Here is a 24,051-nt window from a genome sequence, read left to right as displayed (position 1 = left end):
CTCCCCTAGCAACTGTCACCAACTGCCAAAGCCCGGTGCTGCAAATCTGACATCTCCACTGCACTCAACTGGCCAGATTATTTATTCCCTCACAGATCTATAACAACACAGTAAACTGTGAATAACCCTTACACTGTACAAACTACAAAAGGGAAAAAAATGGGGATGTGATTTTCATGATCATCCTTGTATTTCCAATGCAGCGGAGCAACAAAAAAAATATATTGCAAAATTGTACATAGCCTTTAGGCCTCATTCAGACAATTTTACATATGTGTAGTGAAATCAGAAAGCACAAACCACAGGGACCAATGTTATGGATTAGGGCTGTTCAGAGAAGAGGGTTTTTTTGCACAGATCGAGTGAGTGTCAATGTGAAAAAAAAAAATCGCAAAAACACTTTTCCACTTTCTGAATGTCTCGCCTATTCAAGTCTATGACTGTGGAAAGAAAAAGAAGATTACTAAGGAACATCCATATTGCATCCGTTTTGTGTAAATATATTGCAATTCTTAACATAGGAAATTGTATTTGACCTTATAAATTTTATTAACTGCTGATGTATAAAAACTATTGCCATACAGATGTAAAAAAATAGACATATAGATAGAATATGATTGAGAAAAAAGATGAAAATTATCTGTTTTTTCTGCATGAAAATCAGACAATTTTTCATTTGATTTTCTGAAGCAAGCCTCAATATGAATCCTAAGGTTACAAAAATTAGGATATATCTTTTTTTTTTACTGTTTATTCTCTTTATATATTTGTTATCTTGAGATTATACAGTTAAGATACAGTACAGACCAAAAATTTGGACACACCTCATTTAAAGATTTTTCTGTATTTTTATGACTTTGAAAATTGTACATTCACACTGAAGGCATCAAAACTATGAATTGACACATGTGGAATTATATACTTAACAAAAAAGTGTGAAACAACTGAAAATATGTCTTATTTTCTAGGTTCTCAAAGTAGCCACCTTTTGCTTTGATGACTGCTTTGCACACTCTTGGCATTCTGTTGATGAGCTTCAAGAGGTAGTCACCGGAAATGGTTTTCACTTCACAGGTGTGCCCTGTCAGGTTTAATAAGTGGGATTTCTTGCCTTATAAATGGGGTTGGGACCATCAGTTGTGTTGTGCAGAAGTCAGGTGGATACACAGCTGATAGTCCTATCAGCTGTGTATCTAGACTGTTAGAATTTGTATTATGGCAAGAAAAAAGCAGCTAAGTAAAGAAAAACGAGTGGCCATCATTACTTTAAGAAATGAATTTCAGTCAGTCCGAAAAATTGGGCAAACTTTGAATGTGTCCCCAAGTGCAGTTGCAAAAACCATCAAGCGCTACAAAGAAACTGGCTCACATGAGGACCGCCCCAGGAAAGGAAGACCAAGAGTCACCTCTGGTTCTGAGGATAAGTTTATCCGAGTCACCAGCCTCAGAAATCGCAGGTTAACAGCAGCTCAGGTTAGAGACCAGGTCAATGCCACACAGAGTTCTAGCAGCAGACACATCTCTACAACAACTGTTAAGAGGAGACTTTGTGCAGCAGGCCTTCATGGTAAAATAGCTGCTAGGAAACCACTGCTAAGGACAGGCAACAAGCAGAAGAGACTTGTTTGGACTAAAGCACACAAGGAATGGACATTAGACCAGGGGAAATCTGTGCTTTGGTCTGATGAGTCCAAATTTGAGATCTTTGGTTCCAACTACCGTGTCTTTGTGCAACGCAGAAAAGGTGAACGGATGGACTCTACATGCCTGGTTTCCACTGTGAAGCATGGAGGAGGAGGTGTGATGGTGTGGGGGTGCTTTTCTGGTGATACTGTTAGGCATTTATTCAAAATTGAAGGCATACCACCACAGCATCTTGCAGCGGCATGCTATTCCATCCGGCTTGCGTTTAGTTGGACCATCATTTACTTTTCAACAGGACAATGACCCCAAACACACCTCCAGGCTGTGTAAGGGCTATTTGACCAAGGAGGAGAGTGATGGGGTGCTACACCAGATGACCTGGCCTCCACAGTCACCAGACCTGAACCCAATCGAGATAGTTTGGGGTGAGCTGGACCACAGAGTGAAGGCAAAAGGGCCAACAAGTGCTAAGCATCTCTGGTAACTCCTTCAAGATTGTTGGAAGACCATTTCCGGTGACTACCTCTTGAAGCTCGTCAAGAGAATGCCAAGAGTGTGCAAAGCAGTCATCAAAGCAAAAGGTGGCTTATTTGAAGAACCTAGAATATAAGACATATTTTCAGTTGTTTCACACTTTTTTGTTAAGTATATAATTCCACATATGTTAATTCATAGTTTTGATGCCTTCTGTGTGAATGTACAATTTTCAAAGTCATGAAAATACAGAAAAATCTTTAAATGAGAAGGTGTGTCCAAACTTTTGGTCTGTACTGTACATTTAGTATGAAAAGTCTTTATTCCATTTTTTTTTTTTTGCATTTTTGAGGTACGACATACTGCTTGTTACTTGCTCAGTTTTTTTAGACTATATCTAAGAAAAGATCACAGGATTTTAGACTTTTCACTTGAAGAATTTACCTCATTGAAACCCTGTTGAGAGCAGCAAGAATGTATGCAACTCTGAACAAAAATAACAGCAGGACTTAGAACCAATTTTCCTCCCTATAGCTCACCCCCCTCCCTTATCCTCTCCCTTTTAATGTACAGAAAGTTGCACAGATACTCTGGGGAATGATAAAGACATGGCTGAGCTGGACACTATAGCTGCAGGCTTGGCAAGCTTTCTCACCATCATTATAGTCCTTTCTTATGCAAGATTAATATGGAACCGAAGAACATTACCCCCTGGACCATTTCCGATGCCCTTTTTAGGTAACTTTCTGCAACTTAGATCTGAAGGTTTAATGCCAAGCTTAATAAAGGTGAGTGGTGACATCGCTTTTGTACCTGATTCTGGACTAAAAACACAACTGTGACTAAGTTGTGTTCTTAAGGACAGATAGGGTGCAGTCAGACCACTGTACGAATTAATGTTCGGACCTCAATGCTCAAACTGTCCATGGCTCTCCAGTCCCGAGAATGATAGCTGCATAGAAAAACATGAAGCTATGACGCTTGGCTCGGGAGAGCCACTGGCCAGTCTATGCATTGCGGTCCGACCTCGGTCTGATTTATATGGCTGTCTGACTGTGCCCTTATGCTAAGTCATTCCTATCGCTGAGGCGTGCAATTAATTTATTTCTTATGGTGATAATTGATAACTTCTCAAAGTGTTATTGCAATAAGTAACTGTTGCCTAAAACTGGGGCTTGTTACACTTTGAAGCACCAACGTGTCCACTAGGAAGAAAACTACAATATCTACACCTTTTATATAGCAATGCTATACTGTTACACATAACTTGGAAGAGGGTCCTACTCTAAAGACATTTTATACTACACCAAAAATGCATCAAATATATAACTAAGACCAGAATGGGAGGCGTCCTCTGAGCATTTGATGCTGATGACCTGTCCTCATTATCAGATATTGGAAAATTGTCACACTACCCAGATCAGCTGTTATTTGCTCTGGTGTCCGGATGTAATCATTGAACGAGCTGTACTGAGCTTTTTCATTTAATGAAAGGTGCCTACTGCCAGGTACAGCAGATCAGGATGAACAGGAGATGGTCTGCAGTACTTGGCAGAGGCCACTACCCATTGACGGAACTGTGCAGTGCAGCTCTAGTCAATGGGTAGCCTTAACTGATAACATCAGCCTGCCACTGGAGCTACTGGTATTTGATCAATGGGGATGCCAGGTTTTAGACACACATGGATCTGATATTCAAGACCTTTCCTAAGGACGTGGAATCAATATCTTATGTCAGGAAAACGCATTTAAAATTTGATCACACCAAAATTGCTCAATGGTATCGGTAGAGATTAATTAATATTTTAAATCCAATTGCCAAAGGCCAAAAAATTCCATTTTAACCAATCCAAAATAAAACAGAACTTTTAGTTGTTAAATTAAATATGCGTAACTAGTGCAAATCATATGTAAAGGAGAATATTAAAATGACATTCTGCTCTTTATTGGTCCTATCTATGTTATATTAATTCCCCAGAGGTCAGATTGCTACACTGGGTAAGTAATGCAATTGTGATATACATATGGATAGATCTCCCTATCTGTAGCTGCATAGGTTACAGCTTCAATTGTCTCAAATTGTATAACTAGCATAGAGCAAAAGGCCACCGTCCATTATCTACCATCAGGAATTGTATCCTATTGTGTAATGTCTAATGACCAGAGGAATAAGGTGTTATTAAAATTGAGAAAGCGCCTCCCGACATGTTTCACCCTTATGGGCTTCATCAGGGTAATGAGGCAAATGCAAACCAAAATGGCCGAACAAACTATTTATAACCTCCCCATCTGACATCAGACTAACCTCAACTGCCATAATGCTGGGCCAATATGTATCTATCAGAGTAAAGTCAAAGATATACATCCATGTCACATGTCTGTTTCCTAACCTATCAGCATTGTCTATTGTATGCAGTCAATAAAGGGCATCTGCTCCATACTGTGACCTTAAAAAAGATGACTATGATGCTCGCAAGTAAAGGAGGAGTCACTCAAACAAAATCTTCAAGAAAATGGTTCTTGTCTTATACATTTACCTCCTTCTAAATGGCCACGATGTCTATGCAATGTGAAGAGATGTCGACGGTGTTCAAAAAAGATGGAGCTGGCCTTATACTTTCAGCCAAAGTATAAGACCAGCTCCATCTTTATGAAGAACTTTTTGACAACTCTTCACATTGCATATGACGCGCCCCCTGGGCCGCGTGGGGAACCCGGAACCGGACCTTTTTGTAGATGCTGGGGGCTGTAGTCACCGTGTCGGTGACCCGGTCCCATGGCTCAGGATGGTCAAACTAAATGGCAGTCTATATACTAATGTCTGACTACGCCACTCGTGGATTGCGGTCAGGGTGAACCGCCACTGCAGGGCAGACCACTGAGGCTGGTGTTGTGGGTGCAGCAGAGTGTAGTACAACTCCCCACGGGAGGAGTATAGCCTCAGGGCAGTAAATGGGGATGTTGGTGGTGATGGTGCACGGGAGCAGCAGTAACCACAGGGAGCCTGTCATGCAATTCAGGGTCTTTACTGCTGGTGGTATTAAGAGACCTGTCCGGAATATAGGTTAACAATAAAGACCTGGTCAGTCTGAGAGCAACTGGGAAATCCTGTTGGTCAGGGGGAGTTTGTAGGCCTACCGTGCAGACTTCACTCTTTCTTGGCTATCCTGCTGTAGTGTAGTGGTAGCCCATGTCTCTGAGTGTACCGTGTTGTTCTCACCCGTATGACTGGCAACTCGGGCCTTCCGTACCTCCCACCCCTTCGGGGCAGTAGTGGTCCCTCTCGTGTGGCTGAGCCTCCGGGCTTCCTTGGGCCAGAGGACTTGAAGTCCCCTGCATGGTGGTTTTCTGCTGCTGGGCTTATAACCCTCACAGCCTCGGACTCCAGTGTCCGGCTTGACAAGTCTCTGGACAGGACAAACTCTTCTAGTTCTCCTCCTGGCCTCGTGTTCCTCCTCTGCCTACAGGAACTCCTCAGCCTGCTGCTGACCTGTCCCTATCTGTAAGTTGTCTGGACTCTCACTATTCTGAGCTAACCCCACCCCAGATCCAGTTTATAAAGGGCAGATTTCTCCCCTCCCTGGACTGAGACAGGAGGTGCTGTATGCTAATTGTCCCCAACCAGGGAACCTCCCACCTGCTCTCAGACATGACATTGCTGCCACTGTGGCAACCAGACCTCGGGGTGCCACATTCCCCCCTAGTGAAATTTAGTAGTCCGGAGTAAACATTTTTTTTTTTTTTTAGAAAACACAAATACAGGCTATAAACAATAACATAAACATATATACAAGTACATTTTGTCCTTAAGGTCACGGCGCTTCCGTGACCGGGTGTCCATGTCACCCAACAAGGTGAAGTTTTCCACAGTGTTGGGACCTGTTTCTATAAACCCCAAGTTCCTGGCCTTGGGCGTGGCGGCAAGGAAAAAGCTAACTACTTTGGACCACAAGGAGGCCACGCCGGACAGGTTATTCTTCCGTGGCCATCTTCTAAAGAGGGCACCAGGTGCAACTATCTACAGGACAGTTCCGGCCATTCAGTGTCCATGACCTGTCAGTCCATTGAAATAGGAAAAACTGGAAAAACATTATTACTGTCCAGGTAACACAAACATTAAACATTTTCAACATTGGCAATATACAGGTAAATATGACATATTAGATTCTCCAGCGAGCGGGTACCTGACCTTTAGTGCTCCTGGTGGACCTACGTAACCCACTGTCTGGTGGTACTCTATTTGGGTCCCCTGTTTCCACCTCCTGTGTACTGGGTGTGCTAGTGACTGCACTAGAGGTACTTGCAGATGTTACGGGTAGGCTGGGCAGCTTTCTGTGTACTCTTTGGCTCGCTGCTGCTGGTATGGACTCTTCTGCCTCCGGGGCCACTGGCTCTTCCAACACTACTTGCTCTTCTGCAGGCGCTCGAGGGGCTGGCTGGAGAAAGGTAAGGATGGGTACCACTATAGCGATTTGTGTTCAGGACCGGGGAAAGTCTCCGAGCACTGTACTGACCATTTCTTCCCTTTCCTCTGCAGGTTGAGGGCTATCTTGGTCTTCATCAGCGCTTTGCAGCTGCTCGGGACACTTCTTCAGGTGGTCTCTAGAGACAGTTGCTGTGGTCTCTCCTTCATCCTTACTGATAACACACACTTTTGGGTTCTCATGGCTTGACGGCAGTACGGTGTACGGGTCTTTCTCCCACTCATCATCCAACTTGTGGAGCCGTCTCTTCCTCTTCAAGACCTGCTCTCCAGGTGCCAGGGGAGCAGCTGGAGCATGCTGGTTGTAATCCCTCTCTTGCCTCTCTCTGGCTTGAGACAGACTTCGCTCCACGCTCTCCTGTACTTTCTGGTACTGCTGCTGTCGTTTTGTGTCCCAGTCTGCTTCTGGTGAGGTGTCCTCGGGTGTCAGGACTCCCATCTCCAGGTCAATTGGCAGCTTACCAGGTCTTGCCCTCATTAGGTAAGCCGGGGTGCAGTTAGTAGAACCCACTGGGATATGGTTATACAAGTCCACCAGATCCGGCAGTTTCTCAGGCCACAGGCTGCGTTCCTCCAGGGGCAACGTCTTGAGCAGGTCTATTACTACCTGATTCATTTTCTCACACATCCCGTTGGTTTGGGGGTGGTAAGGCATTGTGCTTATCTTCTTTCAGCCATACAGGTTGCAGAATTCCTGGAAGACTTCAGCCTCGAACGCTGGACCTTGATCAGTCAACACTTGCTCCGGATACCCGTGTGGACGGCAGAAATGCTGCTGAAAGGCTCTGGTGGCCATCTGAGCTGTCAAGTCTTTCACAGGGACCACCACTAGGAAATGGGAGTAGTGATCTACGATTGTGAGGATGTAGACCTATCCCGATCTGCTTGGAGCCAGCTTTACGTGGTCCAGGGCCACCAGCTCAAGGGGCTGCTTTGTGATGATGGGCCACAGGGGAGTCTTCTGGCTGGCACGGTCCTTCCTCCTTAGGTTGCACGGGCCACAGTCTCTGCACCATCTCTCTATAGCCCCTCTCATGCCTACCCAGAAGAACCGCTCACGCAACAGGAACTCCAGCTTCTTCCATCCAAAGTGCCCTGCGCCGTCATGGTATGCTTCTAGGACCATAGCCGCATCCCGCCTTGGGACCACTACCTGCCAGATCAGCTCATGTGTTCGAGAGTTGACGGTTCTGTGGCACAGCCTCCCCTCGTAGAGAAACAGCTTGCTCCTCTCCTTCCACAGCTGTTTGGCCTCTTCCGGAGCATCCGGATCAAGGTGGGCATCAGCCTGGGTCAGCATCTCTTTCACCAGGCAGATTGCAGGGTCACTACTTGTGTTTCGGCCCAGCCGTGGTGGGGTAAGGGATTGAACGTAGCGGTGGCAGAGCACCTCTCCTTTACGCAGTGGGAACACTGGGTGACCCCATGACGGTGAAAAGCAGGGAGTTCAATTTCTTCCAGTTCTTCTGGATCCTCTCCCCCGTCCTGCAAGTGAGGCATTCTGGAGAATGCATCTGCATTGGCATTTGCGAGTCCTGTCCGGTAGTTGATGGTAAATTCATAATTGGACAGCCGGGCCATCTATCTCTGCTCTAGGGCACCAAGTCTTGCAGTGTCCAGGGGGTTGTTGTCCGTGTACACAGTGAACTTAGAAGAAGCCAGGTAATGCTTGAAGCATTCGGTGACTGCCCACACCACTGCCAGGAACTCTAGCTTGAAGGAGCTATAATTCTCAGGGTTTCTCTCTGTGGGTCTCAGCTTTCTGCTAGCATAAGCAATTACCCGTTCTCTGCCCTGCTGGATCTGGGATAGTATGGGTCCTAGTCCCACGTTACTGGCGTTGGTGTGGAGGATAAAAGGCTGGCCGTAATCAGGGTAGGCCAGGATCTCATCACCCGTGAGGGCCATCTTCAGCTGGCAGAAAGACTCCTCCTCCAGCTTGTCCCACTTAAAGGGTGGCTTCTGACTTTTATTCTTTGACTGACCTAACAGGAGGTCCTGCATAGGGGCTGCCATTTTGGTGAACCCGGAGATGAACCTTCGGTAGTAGCCTACGAACCCGAGGAACTGTTGCACTTCCTTTATGCTGGAGGGTCTTGGCCAGTCCTTAATCACCGTGACCTTGTCAGGGTCTGGGGCTACTCCGTCAGCACTCACCACATGTCCCAGGTACTGTACTTTTGGCTTCAGTAGATGACACTTGGAAGGTTTCACCTTTAGGTTGAAGCCTGCCAGGGCATCGAACACCTCTGCCAGGTGTTTTAGATGGTCCTCATAGGTCTTGGAATACACGATGACATCGTCCAGGTAGAGTAGGACCGTCTCGAAATTTCTGTGCCCCAGACAGCACTCCATCAGCCTCTGGAAGGTCCCTGGTGCGTTGCAGAGTCCGAACGGCATACAGTTGAATTCACTGAGACCCATCGGGGTGGCGAAGGCGGTCTTCTCCTTGTCTGACTCTGCTACATGAACCTGCCAGTACCCGCTAGTGAGATCCAAAGTAGAGAAGAAGTTAGTCGATTTTAATGCAGCCAAAGACTCCTCTATCCTAGGTAACGGGTACACATCTTTGTGTGTTACTCTGTTGACCTTTCTATAATCTACACACATCCTCATCGTGACATCTCTCTTTTTTACAAGAACTAGAGGAGCAGCCCAGGGGCTACAGCTATCCCTGATCACCCCAGCCTCCTTCATTTCTCGTAACATACCCTTGGCATTCTGATAGTGTGCTGGGGGTACAGGCCGGTATCTCTCTTTTATGGGTGGATGGTCTCCTGTGGGGATTTGGTGTTCTACCCCCTTTACTTGCCCAAAGTCTAGTGGGTGCTTACTAAAGACTCTTTCATACTCCTGAACCACTCGGTAGACTCCCTGTTTTTGGTGTGAGGGAGTGGAGTCGGTACCCACATGCAGTTTCTGACACCAGTCCTCCATTTGTTTCTTGGAGCCGTTACCCTCCTCTGGTTGAGATGGAGGCAAGGGTTCCACGGCCTTTACAGAGTTCAGGTTAATGGTGAACAATTTGGCTAGAGTCGCATACTGGGGCAAGTGTACTTCTCTTTCCCCAATATTTAGGATGCAGACTGGTACCCTCCCATGACGGACATCAACCACCCCCTGTACTGTCAAAATGGTGGGCCTACTGTCTGAGTAAACGGGTTCTACCATAGCTTGGTAGTCTCTACCTCTTAACCTGATTGCAGACCGGCACCAGATCATCATTTCACTTTTTGGGGGCTTGGCGATAAGGAATGGGTCGCTCATCCTAACGCTTCCAATCTCACCACCAGACAGTTCTACCTGTTGCCGCTTCATCAGGGCTCTGATCTCCTTTTGTAAGACACGCTGCTGGCTGGAGCTGGCATTCAATGCTACTTGCCGTAATATAACAATTATCTCTGAAAGACTATATTCAATTACGTTAGTACTAGTGTTGATCGAGCGCTAAAATGCTCGGGTGCTCGAAGCTCGGGCCGAGCTCGCCGTGATATTCGGGTGCTCGACCCGAGCAACGAGCCCAATGTTAGTCTATGGGAGACCGAGCATTTTTGCGGTGGCACACCCGGCAGTCTTTTAAAAGCCTAACAAGTGCCCAAAACGATAGTGACAGTGCTCAAATGACATGGGGATAGCATGGGGATTGCCCCAGGAAGCATTTCTGACCCCCAGGTCACTGCTGTCAACAACGTGGTCAGAGGTATTAAGCCACTTTTACGGGCTCACAATAAAACGTTCAAAAACGAAACTGAAACTTTTTTCCTGTGAAATATGTTAAGGAATTTCTTTTCCAGGGTAAAGACTTGTGTATAAGGTAAAATAAATAACCAAAAACAAAATTACTCTTCCACACCTTGGGCTATGTTCACAAGTAGCATTTTTTATGCGTTTTTGCACTTTTGTATTGCTTTCAACTGTGACAAATGCATTCACCGGGAAATGTCATTTTAACATTTTACAACCTTATCTGGCCATGTGCTGTGTGACACATGCATAAAGTGCTGAAAAGACATGGGAACAGCATGGGGAAGACCCCTGGAAGCATCTCTGACACCCAGGTCGCTGTCTAAAAGTGTGCCAATCATAAGTGATCCTTTGCATCAGAAGATGCAGACTTGCAACTATCCCCGTGCAAGTTCTAGTCCCAGGGCAGTGTTCAATGGTACCTCCCCCATTCCTTGCAATACAAGCACAAGTATGCAGCCTGCCACCCACCCACCCCCAGGCTGCATTACTATACTTCATGCTTGCTTGCACTTGAAATTGGGCCTCTTAGGCATGGGGAGGCGGAATCTGGCCACCACGTCATGGCTGCGTTGGTGGCCTGGAATCCATACTCAGTCCCCAGCCGCCCGGCGGCTGGGTGTCAATGCTCGGTCCCCAGCCGCCCCGCGGCCGGGTGTCCACACACGGTTCCCAGCTGCCTGTGGGCAGCCGGGTGTCCATAAACGGTCCCCAGCCGCCCCTATTTCTCCTTGGAACATCCCCCCACACACTTTTCTTAACCCGGCCTGCTTTAGGGCAGCATTGGACGAGCCCACCAGAGAACCAGACTCCTCCGGTGGGCCCTGGCTTCTCCATCAGGGGAGTTGAGAGTGCCAAGGTGTGGAGCATGATGATGATGAAGTTAGCATCTGCTTTGTTTTCTTTTAATGGAAGTGTAAGTGTGCAGCCTGCCACCCACCCACCCCCAGACTGCAATGCCATACTGCTAGCTTGCACTTGAAATGGGGCCTTTTAGTTTGGAGGAGGCTGAATCTGGCCACTACCTCATGACTGCTTCGGCAGCGAGGTATCCATACTCAGTCCCCAGCCGCCCCTATGTGTCCTGGTGTGCCTTATACATAAGATTAAGCGCGTATACCAAAACATTACCTGTGCCCTCCCCTGTGCATTTAGTGGGAAGGAGAGCCAATTCCGCTGTAGTGTGTGCATGCCAAACCCCTGTTCATGGTACATGCGAAGATGCCTCCCACCCTGCACCTGTCGTTGCAGACTTGCAACTATCCCCGTTCAAGTCCTTGTCCCAGGGCAGTGTTCAGTTGTACCTCTCCCATTCCTTGCAATGCAAGCGCAAGTATGCAGCCTGACACCCACCCAACCCCAGGCTGCAATACCATACTGCTTGCTTGCACTTTAAATTGGGCCTTTTAGGCATGTGGAGGCGGAATCTGGCCACCACGCCATGGCTGCGTCGGCGGCCTGGTATCCATACTCAGTCGCCAGCCGCCCGGTGGCCGGATGTCCCCGCTTGCTCCCCAGCCTCCAGGGGGTGGCCGGGTGTCCATACTCGGTCCCCAGCCACCCCTATTTGTCCCGGTAACCTTTCCCACACTTTTCTTAGCCTGGCTTGCATTAGGGCAGCATTGGCCGAGCCCACCAGACAACCAGACTCCTTCGGTGGGCCCTGGCTTCTCCATCAGGGGAGTTGAGAGTGCCAAGGTGAGGAGCATGATGAGGATGATAGAAGTTAGCATCTGCTTTGTTTTGTTGGAATGTAAGCACATGTATGTAGTAGCGGCTAGGCCTGAGGTGGTCAGCGTTTTGGCGCATATCCTACCTCCTCCGGGGATTGCTGGATGTTTTCCTGCTACTATCTAAGTTCTATGACTCCCGTTAAAACAAAGCTTCAGGTGATAAATGATGGATGAGGTAGTGGCAAAGGAGAAAGAGCAGGAGGAACAGGGACCATTCACATCAATATCAGGCCAGTCGACCAGATATGTCTTGTAGAATATGTTTCTGTAACAAAAGGAGCAGTTCGACTACACAGTTATAGGGCATACAGTGAGTGCAATGCCTACCAAAAATTTTGAGGCACTCCAATGCCCCTTGGAAATGACATGGAGGTCAGAGGGCCTTAACTAAACCTTTTATTCCATTTATAGCAACTGGGTCTCCTGTGCACTGTTGGCCTAAGCAGTGAATGGAAGGCTTTCCCAAAATTATGAGGAACTGCAATGCCCCTTACAAGAGCCATGCAGTACAGCATATTACAAACATAAGTCCCATTATTGGGGAGTGGGTCTCCCATAGGATTTGCTTATGCCTTCCAAGCAAAAGCTTCCAAAAATTTGGATGGAGCAACTTGCAATGCCCCTTACAAGAACCATGCAGTACAGCATATTACAAACATAAGTCCCATTATTGGGGAGTGGGTGTCCCATAGTATTTGCTTATGCCTTTCAAGCAAAAGCTTCCAAAAATTAGGACTGAGCAACTTGCAATGCTGGCACCCTGGTGGTATAGTGGTGGTGGAGGCTGAGGATAAGGAGAAGAACATAAAACAGCCGAAATGTGGAAGCGTATACCCATGTGTGGGTGTGAAGCGGTGCATGTGAATGCACCTCCCGAAATAACACAGTGGATTTGACTTTATGTTACTCTGCTGTCATTTGGTGGTGATGAGAAGTCTGGCCCAATCCAGCCCTTGTTCATTTTGATAAGGGTCAGCTTGTCAGCATTGTCAGTTGACAGACGAGTGCGCTTATCAGTTATAATTCCCCCAGCGGCACTAAAAACACGCTCCGATAACACGCTAGCGGCAGGGCAGGCCAGGACCTCCAAGGTGTCCAGCTTGGATACCCAATAACTAAAAGGCAGAGAGGAATCACGGAGGACGCCGGTACGGTCGGCAAGGTACTCCCTCACCATCTTTTGAAACTTTCCACTCCTTGTGAGAGTACCCCGTGCCTCAGGGCCTGTAAGCTGGGCGGGTGTCAGAAAACTGTCCCAGAACATTGACAGTGTTCCCCTGCCTCTGCTTGATTGGAGTTGCATCTCTCACGCCTGTACGCCTTGGTTGGGCAACGAACTGTGACCTCTGCTGCTATCGTGTTCAGATGCAAATTTTTTTAACAGTTCTGCAGCAAGGGCCTTCTGGTACTGCCCCATTTTTGTAGACCTCTCCACCTCAGGAATAAGAGAGTGAAAGTTCTCCTTGTAGCGGGGGTCTAAAAGTGTCACCAACCAGTAATGATTGTCACCCAACATTTTGACAACGCGAGGGTCACGGTTAAGGCAGCGTAACATAAAGTCAGCCATGCGTGCCAGACTGGTAAAGGGCAAGATTTCCGTGTCCTCACCAAAATGATGACTGACCATGCTCTCCTCCTCCTCCTCCCCCCTGTCCTCAGGCCACCCACGCTGACCGAGGTACTACCGTCTACAGTGCATGATAGCAGCTCCTGTTCTTCCTTCTCCTCCTCCTCCTCCTCCTCTCCCTCATTGTCCCCCAATGAGGCTGGGCTGTGTGTAATCGCCCACTACGGCTTCTTGATCCATCTCATCATACTCTGGCTGCAATGCCTCCTCTTTAATTCTCTGCAGAGAGCGTTGCAAAAGACCGACAAGTGGGATGCTGACACTAATGGTGGCGTCATCACCACTCACCTTCTTGGTGGCCTCTTCAAAGTTTGTCAGGATGGTACATATGTCAGACATCCAGTTCCACTCCTGAGATCTTATGTGTGGAGTCTGACCTGAATATCGACGGCCTTGTTGCATCTGGTACTCCACAACTGCTCTCTTCTGCTCATAAATCCTTTGGACCATGTGGAGGATAGAGTTCCAATGTGTGGGGACATCACATACCAGACGGTGTGCCAGAAGCTGCAAACGCTGCTGCAGCACAGCAAGGGCGGCGGAAGCTGTAGCCGACTTGCGAAAATGAGCTGACAGGCGGCGTACTTTCACGAGCAGATCTGGCAACTCAGGGTACGATTTAAGAAACCGCTGAACCACGAGGTTAAGCACATGAGCCAGGCATGGTACGTGTATGATCTCACCTCGCCTCAGAGCCGCCACCAGGTTACGGCCACTGTCACACACGACCATGCCGGGATGTAGGTTCAGCGGTCTCAGCCACAGATCTGCCTGCTCTTTCACTGCTGTCCACAACTCACAAGCAGTGTGAGGTTTAACACCTAAGCTTATGAGCTTCAGCACAACCTGTTGCCACTTGGCGGAGGCAGTACTGCAGTGCTTCCAGCTTGTAACTGATGTGGTGATATCTGAGATGGAGGCTGAACATGAGGAGGATGATGCACAGGAGCTATACACTGTGGGGGCAACTATGACTGACATAGGGCCCGCAATCCTCGGTGTGGGGAGGACGTGTTCCGTCCCAAGGTCCGACTGGGTCCCGGCTTCCACTATGTTTACCCAGTGTGCCGTCAGAGAGATGTACCGTCCCTGGCCACAAGCACTTGTCCACGTGTCCGTTGTCAGGTGGACTCTCCCAGTAACTGCGTTGTTGAGGGCACGGCAGATGCTTTGGGACACGTGCTTGTGTAGTGCAGGGATGGCACACCGGGCAAAATAGTGTCGGCTGGGGACCGAGTACCGAGGAACGGCCACCGCCACAAGATTGCGGAAAGATTCCGTCTCCACCAGCCTAAAAGGCAGCATTTCCAATGCAAGCAGTCGTGAAATGTGCGAATTTAGGACTGTGACCTGTGGGGCGTTAGCTGCGAATTTCCGCTTTCGTTCAAAGGTCTGGGATTTGGACAATTGAACGCTGCGGTGGGACGTGGACGTTGATGCTGTTTCTTGAGAAACTGCCATAACAAGTGAAGACTGAGAGGAGGAGGCATCTTTACATGCAGTATGGACAGGGGATTGCCTTGCACACACAACAGGGGGTTCTTTTGCATGCACAACAGTGGAAGAAGCAGTGGTGACACCCGCTGACACTGTTCGTGGACCCTGGGTTTCGCCCCACAAAGTCGGGTGCTTTGCTGCCATGTGCCTGATCATGCTGGTGGTGGTCAGGCTGGTAGTTTTGTCACCCCTGCTGATGCTGGCATGGCAGGTGGAACATATGGTCTTTTTGGGACTCAGCAGTCTTTAAAAAAATTCCAGACTCTGGAAGACCTACCGCTTGTACTGGCAACGTCCCTCGTGTTGGTGTTACGGGGAACGGTTGCCCGCCTTATGTCTGCGGCCACTACACTGCTTCTTTCTGCCTGTTGGGGTACTCTGCCTCCCTCCCCCTGTGTGCTGCTGCCCTCACTCTGCATGTCCTCCTGCCACGTTGGGTCAGTTACTAGATCATCCATCACCTCCTCCTCTTCCACTTGCGCACCACGATGCTCCTCCTCACTTCCTGGCAATTGTGTCTCGTCATCGTCCACCTCTTGTGACAAATTGCCAGCGTCGACTTCCTGTGGCTGTGGCTGTTCAAAGATTTGGGCATCGCTACATGGGATCTCCTCTTCCACCACTTCAAGCGTATCAGGCGAGGGGCACAAATATGGAAATGGACCAGTGAACAGCTCTTCAGAGTGTCCAAGTGTGGGATCAATTGCTGTCTGACGACACTCGGCATGGTGGGAGGAAGGAGCATCAGGGTGAGGAGGAGTATGCGGTCGAGACTCACAGCTACTAAGAGTTGACCGTGTGGAAGACAGACCAGAGGTGGTGGTGCCCAGGTAACTGGAAGTATTATCTGCTATCCAATTAATAACCTGTTCACACTGATCAGTTCTCAATACTGGTGTTGTTCTGTGCTTCCCTAGTAATTCGGTCAAGAATTGGGAGCGAGAAGATGTGGCTGTTGGTTGTGGCACATTTTCACCTTGGCCACGGCCCCGTCCTCTGCACGAACCATCACCAGAATGTCCACTTCCACGTCCCTTGCCACGCGCCTTGCCCATTGTAAAGGAAGTAAAATAGCTTACACTTGCACTATCAATGGAAAAAGGGTAATAAAAAGTAGATTAGAACCGTGGAAGAGTAAAACCACAGTTCAATTTCTCTGGCGTACACCCGACTCTTTTAAACAATCTGAACAATCAGGGAGAAACTATTACTGTTTTTCTTTACGTAAAAAATACCAAAACCTGAATAATAGAGATTTTTTACCGTGGGATGGCAAAACCACAGTTATTGTTTACTGGGGTATACCAGACTTTTTTTAAATATATAGATTTGCGGCTGAACAGTGAGCGACACACTCAAACTGTGTTTTTTTAGATACCAAAGGCCCAAAACTGGATAGTACAGAGATTTGACCCGTGGAACTGCAAAACCACACTGGGATTTGTCGGGCCTACACCAGACTATTTTCAACAGATATATTTTTGTGTTACAACAGTCAGGAGACACTACTGTTTTTCTTTATGTAAAAAATACCAAAACCTGAATAATAGAGATTTTTTACTGTGGGATGGCAAAACCACAGTTATTGTTTACTGGGGTATACCAGACTTTTTTAAATAGATATATTTGCGGCTGAACATTGAGCGACACACTCAAACTGTGTTTTTTTAGATACCAAAGGCCCAAAACTGGACAGTACAGAGATTTGACCCGTGGAACTGCAAAACCACACTGGGATTTGTCGGGCCTACACCAGACTATTTTCAACAGATATATTTTTGTGTCACAACAGTCAGGAGACACTACTGTTTTTCTTTACGGAAAAAATACCAAAACCTGAATAATAGAGATTTTTTATCGTGGGATGGCAAAACCACAGTTATTGTTTACTGGGGTATACCAGACTTTTTTAAATAGATATATTTGCGGCTGAACATTGAGCGACACACTCAAACTGTGTTTTTTTAGATACCAAAGGCCCAAAACTGGACAGTACAGAGATTTGACCCGTGTAACTGCAAAACCACACTGGGATTTGTCGGGCCTACACCAGACTATTTTCAACAGATATATTTTTGTGTCACAACAGTCAGGAGACACTACTGTTTTTCTTTACGTAAAAAATACCAAAACCTGAATAATAGAGATTTTTTATCGTGGGATGGCAAAACCACAGTTATTATTTACTGGGGTATACCAGACTTTTTTAAATATATATATTTGCGGCTGAACAGTGAGCGACACACTCAAACTGTTTTTTTTTTAGATACCAAAGGCCCAAAACTGGATAGTACAGAGATTTGACCCTTGGAACTGCAAAACCACACTGGGATTTGTCGGGCCTACACCAGACTATTTTCAACAGATATATTTTTGTGTCACAACAGTCAGGAGACACTACTGTTTTTCTTTATGGAAAATATACCAAAACCTGAATAATAGAGATTTTTTACCGTGGGATGGAAAAAAACACAGTTATTGTTTACTGGGGTATACCAGACTTTTTTAAATAGATATATTTGTGGCTGAACAGTGAGTGACACACTCAAACTGTTTTTTTTTAGATACAAATGGCCCAAAAGTGGATAATACAGAGGTTTGAACCGTTGAAGTGCAAAACAATACTTCTGTTTCTCTAGCCTACACCTGACTATTTTCAACAGATATATTTGTGTCTGAAAAATCAGAGACACGCTTTATTTTTTTGGGGGGGGGGGACACCAAAAGGTTAATAAGACGGGTATTTGTACATTGTGAAGGAGGAAAAAAAAAAGAGGATTTAGATGAAAAAAAAAGGATTTTTCCTGTCTCCTGAGACCTGGAGCTAAGTGGAGCAATTTCAGCAACAGGAGCAGCACACAGGACTGTAATGCAGCGTTTGCTGGTATAACCACTTCGTCTCCTATACAGCCTGCCTGCCTGATATCTGTGATGAATATTAGTCCTGAGAAGGACTGTTTCTTTGATCTGGCAGCCTTTATAGACCCTACACTAACTATTTCGCAGTTTATATCTCTCCCTAAATCAGCAGCGCTGTCCCTACACTGTCTGATCCGGAGCGACTGTGTACAAGATGGCGGCACCCGGTTTTAAATACTCAAGGTGACGCTGTGCGGCCAGCCAATCACTGTAATGCCCACAACCAACATGGCTGCGGAATTACAGTGACTGGCTGGCAATCCCTGCATGTTCATTGGCTCTGTAAAGAGCGCCAAACATGCAGGGCGGAGACCCGAGCTCCCGCCCGAGTAACCCGGAAATGCTCGGTGCTTGCCGAACATTCCGAGTAGCGTGATGCTCAAGCGAGTACCGAGCAGTGTCGAGCATGTTCGCTCAACACTAGTTAGTACCCAAGGTTATTTTAGAGTGACTTTCACAACGGTCAATGTCCACAATAATCAGTCCTTGCGCCGGCAGTTCAAATTTACCAATCTTGATGGTCACCTCCTTGAACCCCACCTGCGGCACAGGCTCACCATTGCTGGCGATGATGCTCAAGTCATTATCTTGGTAGCGAGTAATATCCGTGTGATCTTACACCTGGGGGTTGGCCCTCTGCCCCAGGTTGGGCCCGTTTAAATTACAGTACCTCGCAATATGTCCTGGCTGGCTGCAGCGGCGGCAGATGGGCTGTCCATCCTGGTCGTAGCGGTCCGTTGGCTTCCCTCTGAATGGTGGGATCCTCTTCTGTCGGCACCACGGGACGTCCTCCGGACTGGTAGCCAGCTGGATCTTTCCTGAAGAGGATACCTGTAATGACTGCACAGTCCTGATTAGTGCAGCAACGATTTTAGTCAGCTCTTGGACCTGATGGTGCAGGTCTGTAGACGGGGTACTATTCTGTGCGTTGGCTCCTGCAGATTCTGTAGACTGGGGAGCCGCCTCTTGGTGATAAGTGATAGCAGGGCGCCTGGATGCCGCAACGCCACCGGGTGCGAATTCTCGGAGTACTCGGATGGCTCTGTCCTTAAACTGTGCAAAGTCTAACCCAGGGTTCTGCAGGGCCATCAGGCGTAACTGGGTTCGGTGGGTGCTGGACAGCAGACCCTCAATGAATTGTTCAGTCAGCAGTTCATCTGCATTCCTCACACTGTCAGGGTCTGCCTGCTTAATGGCTCTCAGGGTCTCTTGCAAATTCAAAGCATAGTCTCTGATACTGTCTTGGGCCTGCTGCTTGCACCCATAAAATCTCATTTTGATCTCTGCTGAGGTGTGGGTATCAAAAGTGTCCTTTAGAAGGGCCAAAATCTCCTTCACGGTCCCCTTGTCCCTGACTGACCAGGACTTTACTTCTCATTGGGCCGTGCGGGTTAACTGGCCTATCAGTATGGTCACTTTCTGTTCTTCCGTCAGCGGGTACACCTTGAATAGGCTATATAGTCTCTCTTTAAAGTTGCTCAGGGTATGCGACTCCCCTGAGTACTGGAGTAAACAGGCCGCTCCGGGGATATAAGGCATCGTGAACGGCATTACTGCGGTAGCGGCCGTACTGGCGGTGACAGTTCCCTCCGCTTCCGTCATCCTCTTCCCCCCTAGTCAACCGTGGCCTACCTTCCGTTGCTTTTCTTCTGTAGGCCTCGGCTCCGCAGGCGACCGTTTGGGTTGAGGACCTTGCGTCGCGTCCTGGTGACGTCAGCGTCCGCTCGGCTCCTTTCAGGACCTTGTGCAGCGTCCGTGCGTTAGGCGGGGCTCCAGTTCTTGCGCGCTTTCGTCATCCACGCCCCTCTTCTTCCCACGCGGCATCCCGAAGCTGGTGCCCGATGGGGGAAAATGGCTGAGGATGGCGGGAAATGGCTGCGGATGGTGGGAAACTCCACCAAGGTAAGTTTTACAGTCTTTCCTCAAGCACGCAGTATCCGTTGGTGGCGGGCACGAAATCCTGCCGACTACGCCAAAGTTGACGCGCCACCTTGTCCGCATGGGGAATCGGGAACCGGACCTTTTTGTAGATGCTGGGGGTTGTAGTCACCGTGACGGTGACCCGGTCCCATGGCTCAGGGTGGTCAAACTAAATGGCAGTCTATATACTAATGTCCGACTACGCTACCCGTGGATTGTGTTCAGGGTGAACCGCCGCTGCAGGGCAGACCACTGAGGCTGGTGTTGTGGGTGCAGTAGAGTGTAGTACAACTCCCCACGGGAGGAGTATAGCCTCAGGGCAGTAAATGGGGATGTTGGTGGTGATGGTGCGCTGGAGCAGCAGTAACCACACGGAGCCTGTCATGCAATTCAGGGTCTTTACTGTTGGTGGTATTAAGGGACCCGTCCAGAATACAGGTTAACAATGGAGGCCTAGTCAGTCTGAGAGAAACTGGGAAATCCCGCTGGTCAGAGGGAGTTTGTAGGCCTACCGTGCAGACTTCACTCTTTCTTGGCTATCCTGCTGTAGTGTAGTGGTAGCCCACGTCTCTGAGTGTACCGTGTTGTTCTCACCCGTATGACTGGCGACTCGGGCCTTCCGACCTCTCACCCCTCTGGGGCAGTAGTGGTCCCTCTCGTGTGGCTGAGCCTCCGGGCTTCCTTGGGCCAGAGGACTTGAAGTCCCCTGCGTGGTGGTTTTCTGCTGCTGGCCTTATAACCCTCACAGCCTTGGACTCCAGTGTCCGGCTTGACAAGTCTCTGGCCACGACGAACTCTTCTAGTTCCCCTCCTGGCCTCGTGTTCCTCCTCTGCCTACAGGGACTCCTCAGCTTGCTGCTGACCTGTCCCTATCTGCAACTTGTCTGGACTCTCACTGTTCTGAGCTAACCCCGCCCCAGATCCAGTCTATTAAGGGCAGATTTCTCCCCTCCCTGGACAGAGACAGGAGGTGCTGCAGGCTAATTGTCCCCAACCGGGGAACCTCCCACCTGCTCTCAGACATGACATTGCTGCCACTGTGGCAACCAGACCTCGGGGTGCCACACATAGACATCATGGCCAATTTGAAGTAAAAGACCAGAACCATTTTCTTGAAGATTTTGTTTGAGTGACATCTCCTCTACTCTGTGAGTGTCGCAGCCATCGTTTTTAAGCTCATAGTATGGAACAGACACATTTTCTTGGAGACCATTCTGATTTTATGCTTTCTTCCAGTTCAGAAATCTGACCACTGGGGATACATTATAACATAAATAGGACCCATAAGGAGCAGAGTATAATTTTAGTGTGCACTTTAACATATGATGTACTGGTTGCTTATATTTTTAATTAAATAATTAAAAGTTATGTTTTATTTGGGGTTGGTTAAAATGGGATTTTTTGGACTCAGGCTTTTGGATTTAATGAGAGAGTCCCTTTAAGCTCTTATTACTATGTGAGGCTCATGCTGTCTGTAGACATAAATTTTCTTCCAACTCAGCACCTCGTATTGGTATTAAATATTGACTTATGAGATTTTTGGGTACATCACCCAAATCTCAATGCCCCACCTCTTCTTACACTGGTTTATAACTTTGTAAACTACACTGCATATACTGGATCAGTATTGTGGCCAGTTTAAGATGGGAATATTTTCAGGCCATTTTTGTTGGCAAAATAGATTATACATTGCCCAATGCAAAGATTCCTTTAAATGGGCAGATTTCTGTATACTGTATAAGTCAATTGCCGCTAATGTAATATCCTGTTCATAGGGGCCAAAAAAACTATGGTATAAAGAGACAGAACAATCATCAATCCGACCATTCTGTAATCATTCGGAGTGCATCTTGTCTGCAGCCCACTCGCTATTTGCACAGGATAATAGCCCATAAAATTGAGCAAATAGTTTATAAACAGATTGAATTCATATTAGAATTTCCACAAGTTTACGCATTCTAGGAAATCAGAAGTTTGGAAAATTTGGTTCAAACCAATGCAGCAAACGCCATAATTTTTCGGGATTCAGACAGGGGTTAAAAAGCAATAAAACATCTTACCTCACTTGTCCCTGCTGTTGCAGTTCCCTGCCGATCCTTTGCTCTCTCCAAATGCACCAGTTCCATTTTTCTCTCCATGCTTTGCTGGCACTTCTAGTGTGGCTAGGATTTGAAGCACATTATGCCTAGAGATGAACGATTCCAAACTGTAAAGTTCGGGGTTCATACCAGACACCTAGTGTCCAGTGCCGAACTCCAAACATGGAGTTTTTACCAGACATCCGTTGTACTGTACAGATTAATTGGGAAATAAAGTTTGTTGAAAGGCTGCAGTGCAGCAAATCAACATGCTTTTAGGCTGTGGGCATTTCCGGAGCCACCTCAGCCATGCCAAGTATTGGCATGGCTGTAATTGGCCTGCGCACTATGTAACTGAGGCTGTAGATGTGGCGCCCTGCTGCGCATTGTTGCCACAGAACCCAGAAGGGTGCATGGATGGACTTCTCCACAAGAGGCCCTCACACATTCACACACCTCTACCCTACCACCTCAAACCACCAGAGGGAGCCCATTAGGGATATATATAGGGAGTAGTGTTGAGCCACCCCCGTAGTGTTCGGGTTCGGTTCGTCGAACACCCATATGTTCGCCGAACTGTTCGTCGAACTGTTCGTCGAACACCATCGAACACCGTTAAAACCAATGGCAGGCAAAAAAAAACACATAGAAACACATAGAAAACACCTTCAAAGGTGTCCAAAAGCTGACAAACTGCTCAGAAGACACAACTAACACATGGAAAAGTGACAAGTACATATAGTCATGCGAAAAGAAAAGAGGTGGAGGAGTAAAAGGAGGAGGAGACACAGATATAGGCATGTCATGCCCTTCTAAAACCAAAAAAGTGCGCCGGGTTTGTGCCAGAGCGGCGGTGGACCCTGACGGCCAGCCCCCCTCTCCCAATACTGGTGCGAGCCCCCCTGTGGTGGAGGCAGGTCTAATCTTTTTAATTTAAATTGTCTCTCTAATTTGAATGAGTACTCTTTAAATCCTTTTACAAGGATCTAATGAAGGGCAAGTCTCATGCAAGCAGCCACGGTAATTCCAGCTCCAGTATCGTCCACTAAAGCTGTTGCAGTTAAAAAGCTTTTACTAGGATCGAGCTTGGCGGTCCACCGCAAGGCGTCCTACCGCCAGTCCCAGCCCCTATGCCTTGGGGTGCCTCCCCGATGCTCTTCACTGAGTGTCCCGGGGGTCCGAACCATTTCATTTGAAAAAATTAAGTGTCCAAACTACAGGTGGTGTAGCTTGCTTAACAGCTGGAATAATCTGCTAACTAGCAGACACTGCTACTAGGCACAAAGTTTTTCCTGGGCTAGATGCAGTTAAAAATTTGTAATTAGATACTCTCGTTGGATGCTGAGAAAGCATTCCATAGAGTCTCCTGTCACGCCATATATTATTCTCTTAAAAAGCTTGGGGTAGGGGTCTAGGGGACCCTTTTATAGCCAAAATCACAGCCCTGTATCGCATTACATCACCTAGGCTGAAGATAAATGGAACATTTTCATCACCTTTCATAATCACCAATGATACATGGCAGGGATGTCCTCTGTCCCCTCTCTTATACATCCTAGTGACGGAGCACCTGCTCTCATCAATTCGCCATAACCCCAATATTAGGTGGATTGAGGTGGGAGGCACCGAGTACAAGTGCTCTGCATTTGCTGATGATGTCCTAGTATATATCACTCAATCACATATATCCATCCCTGCTGTTATGGCTGAAATAGATCACTTTGTTACATGGTCAAATTTTAAAATCAATGCAGTGAAGTCTGAGGCCCTCGATGTCTCCCTCCCCAGGATTCCATCCAGTCCAACTTTCCCTTTGCCTGACCCTCACAGGGTATCAAATACTTAGGAATTCATATTCATAGAGACCTCTCCCATCTATGTTATCTTAATTTTGGGGCCTTTATTGAACAACTCCATACAGACCACGGTTGG

The 24,051-nt window shown here is 47.5% G+C and overlaps 1 protein-coding gene across 1 annotated transcript in view; it reads left to right on the top strand.

The window, feature by feature from the left end:
• Window positions 1–2,696: 2,696 nt before the first annotated feature.
• Window positions 2,697–24,051, top strand: part of LOC141154955 (cytochrome P450 2G1-like) — a 60,335-nt gene continuing 38,980 nt past the window's right edge. Inside the window, exon 1 of the mRNA XM_073641534.1 lies at window positions 2,697–2,906. Within this exon, the coding sequence (XP_073497635.1) occupies window positions 2,727–2,906 (180 nt within the window). The 5' untranslated portion in view covers window positions 2,697–2,726. The remainder of the gene's footprint in view (window positions 2,907–24,051) is intronic.

The sequence above is a fragment of the Phyllobates terribilis genome, unplaced genomic scaffold (assembly GCF_046119375.1).
Source record: "Phyllobates terribilis strain yellow unplaced genomic scaffold, ASM4611937v1 Scaffold_7__3_contigs__length_470593459, whole genome shotgun sequence".
In the NCBI taxonomy this organism is placed as follows: Eukaryota; Metazoa; Chordata; class Amphibia; order Anura; family Dendrobatidae; genus Phyllobates; species Phyllobates terribilis.
This window is presented reverse-complemented; position numbering and strand designations above follow the sequence as displayed.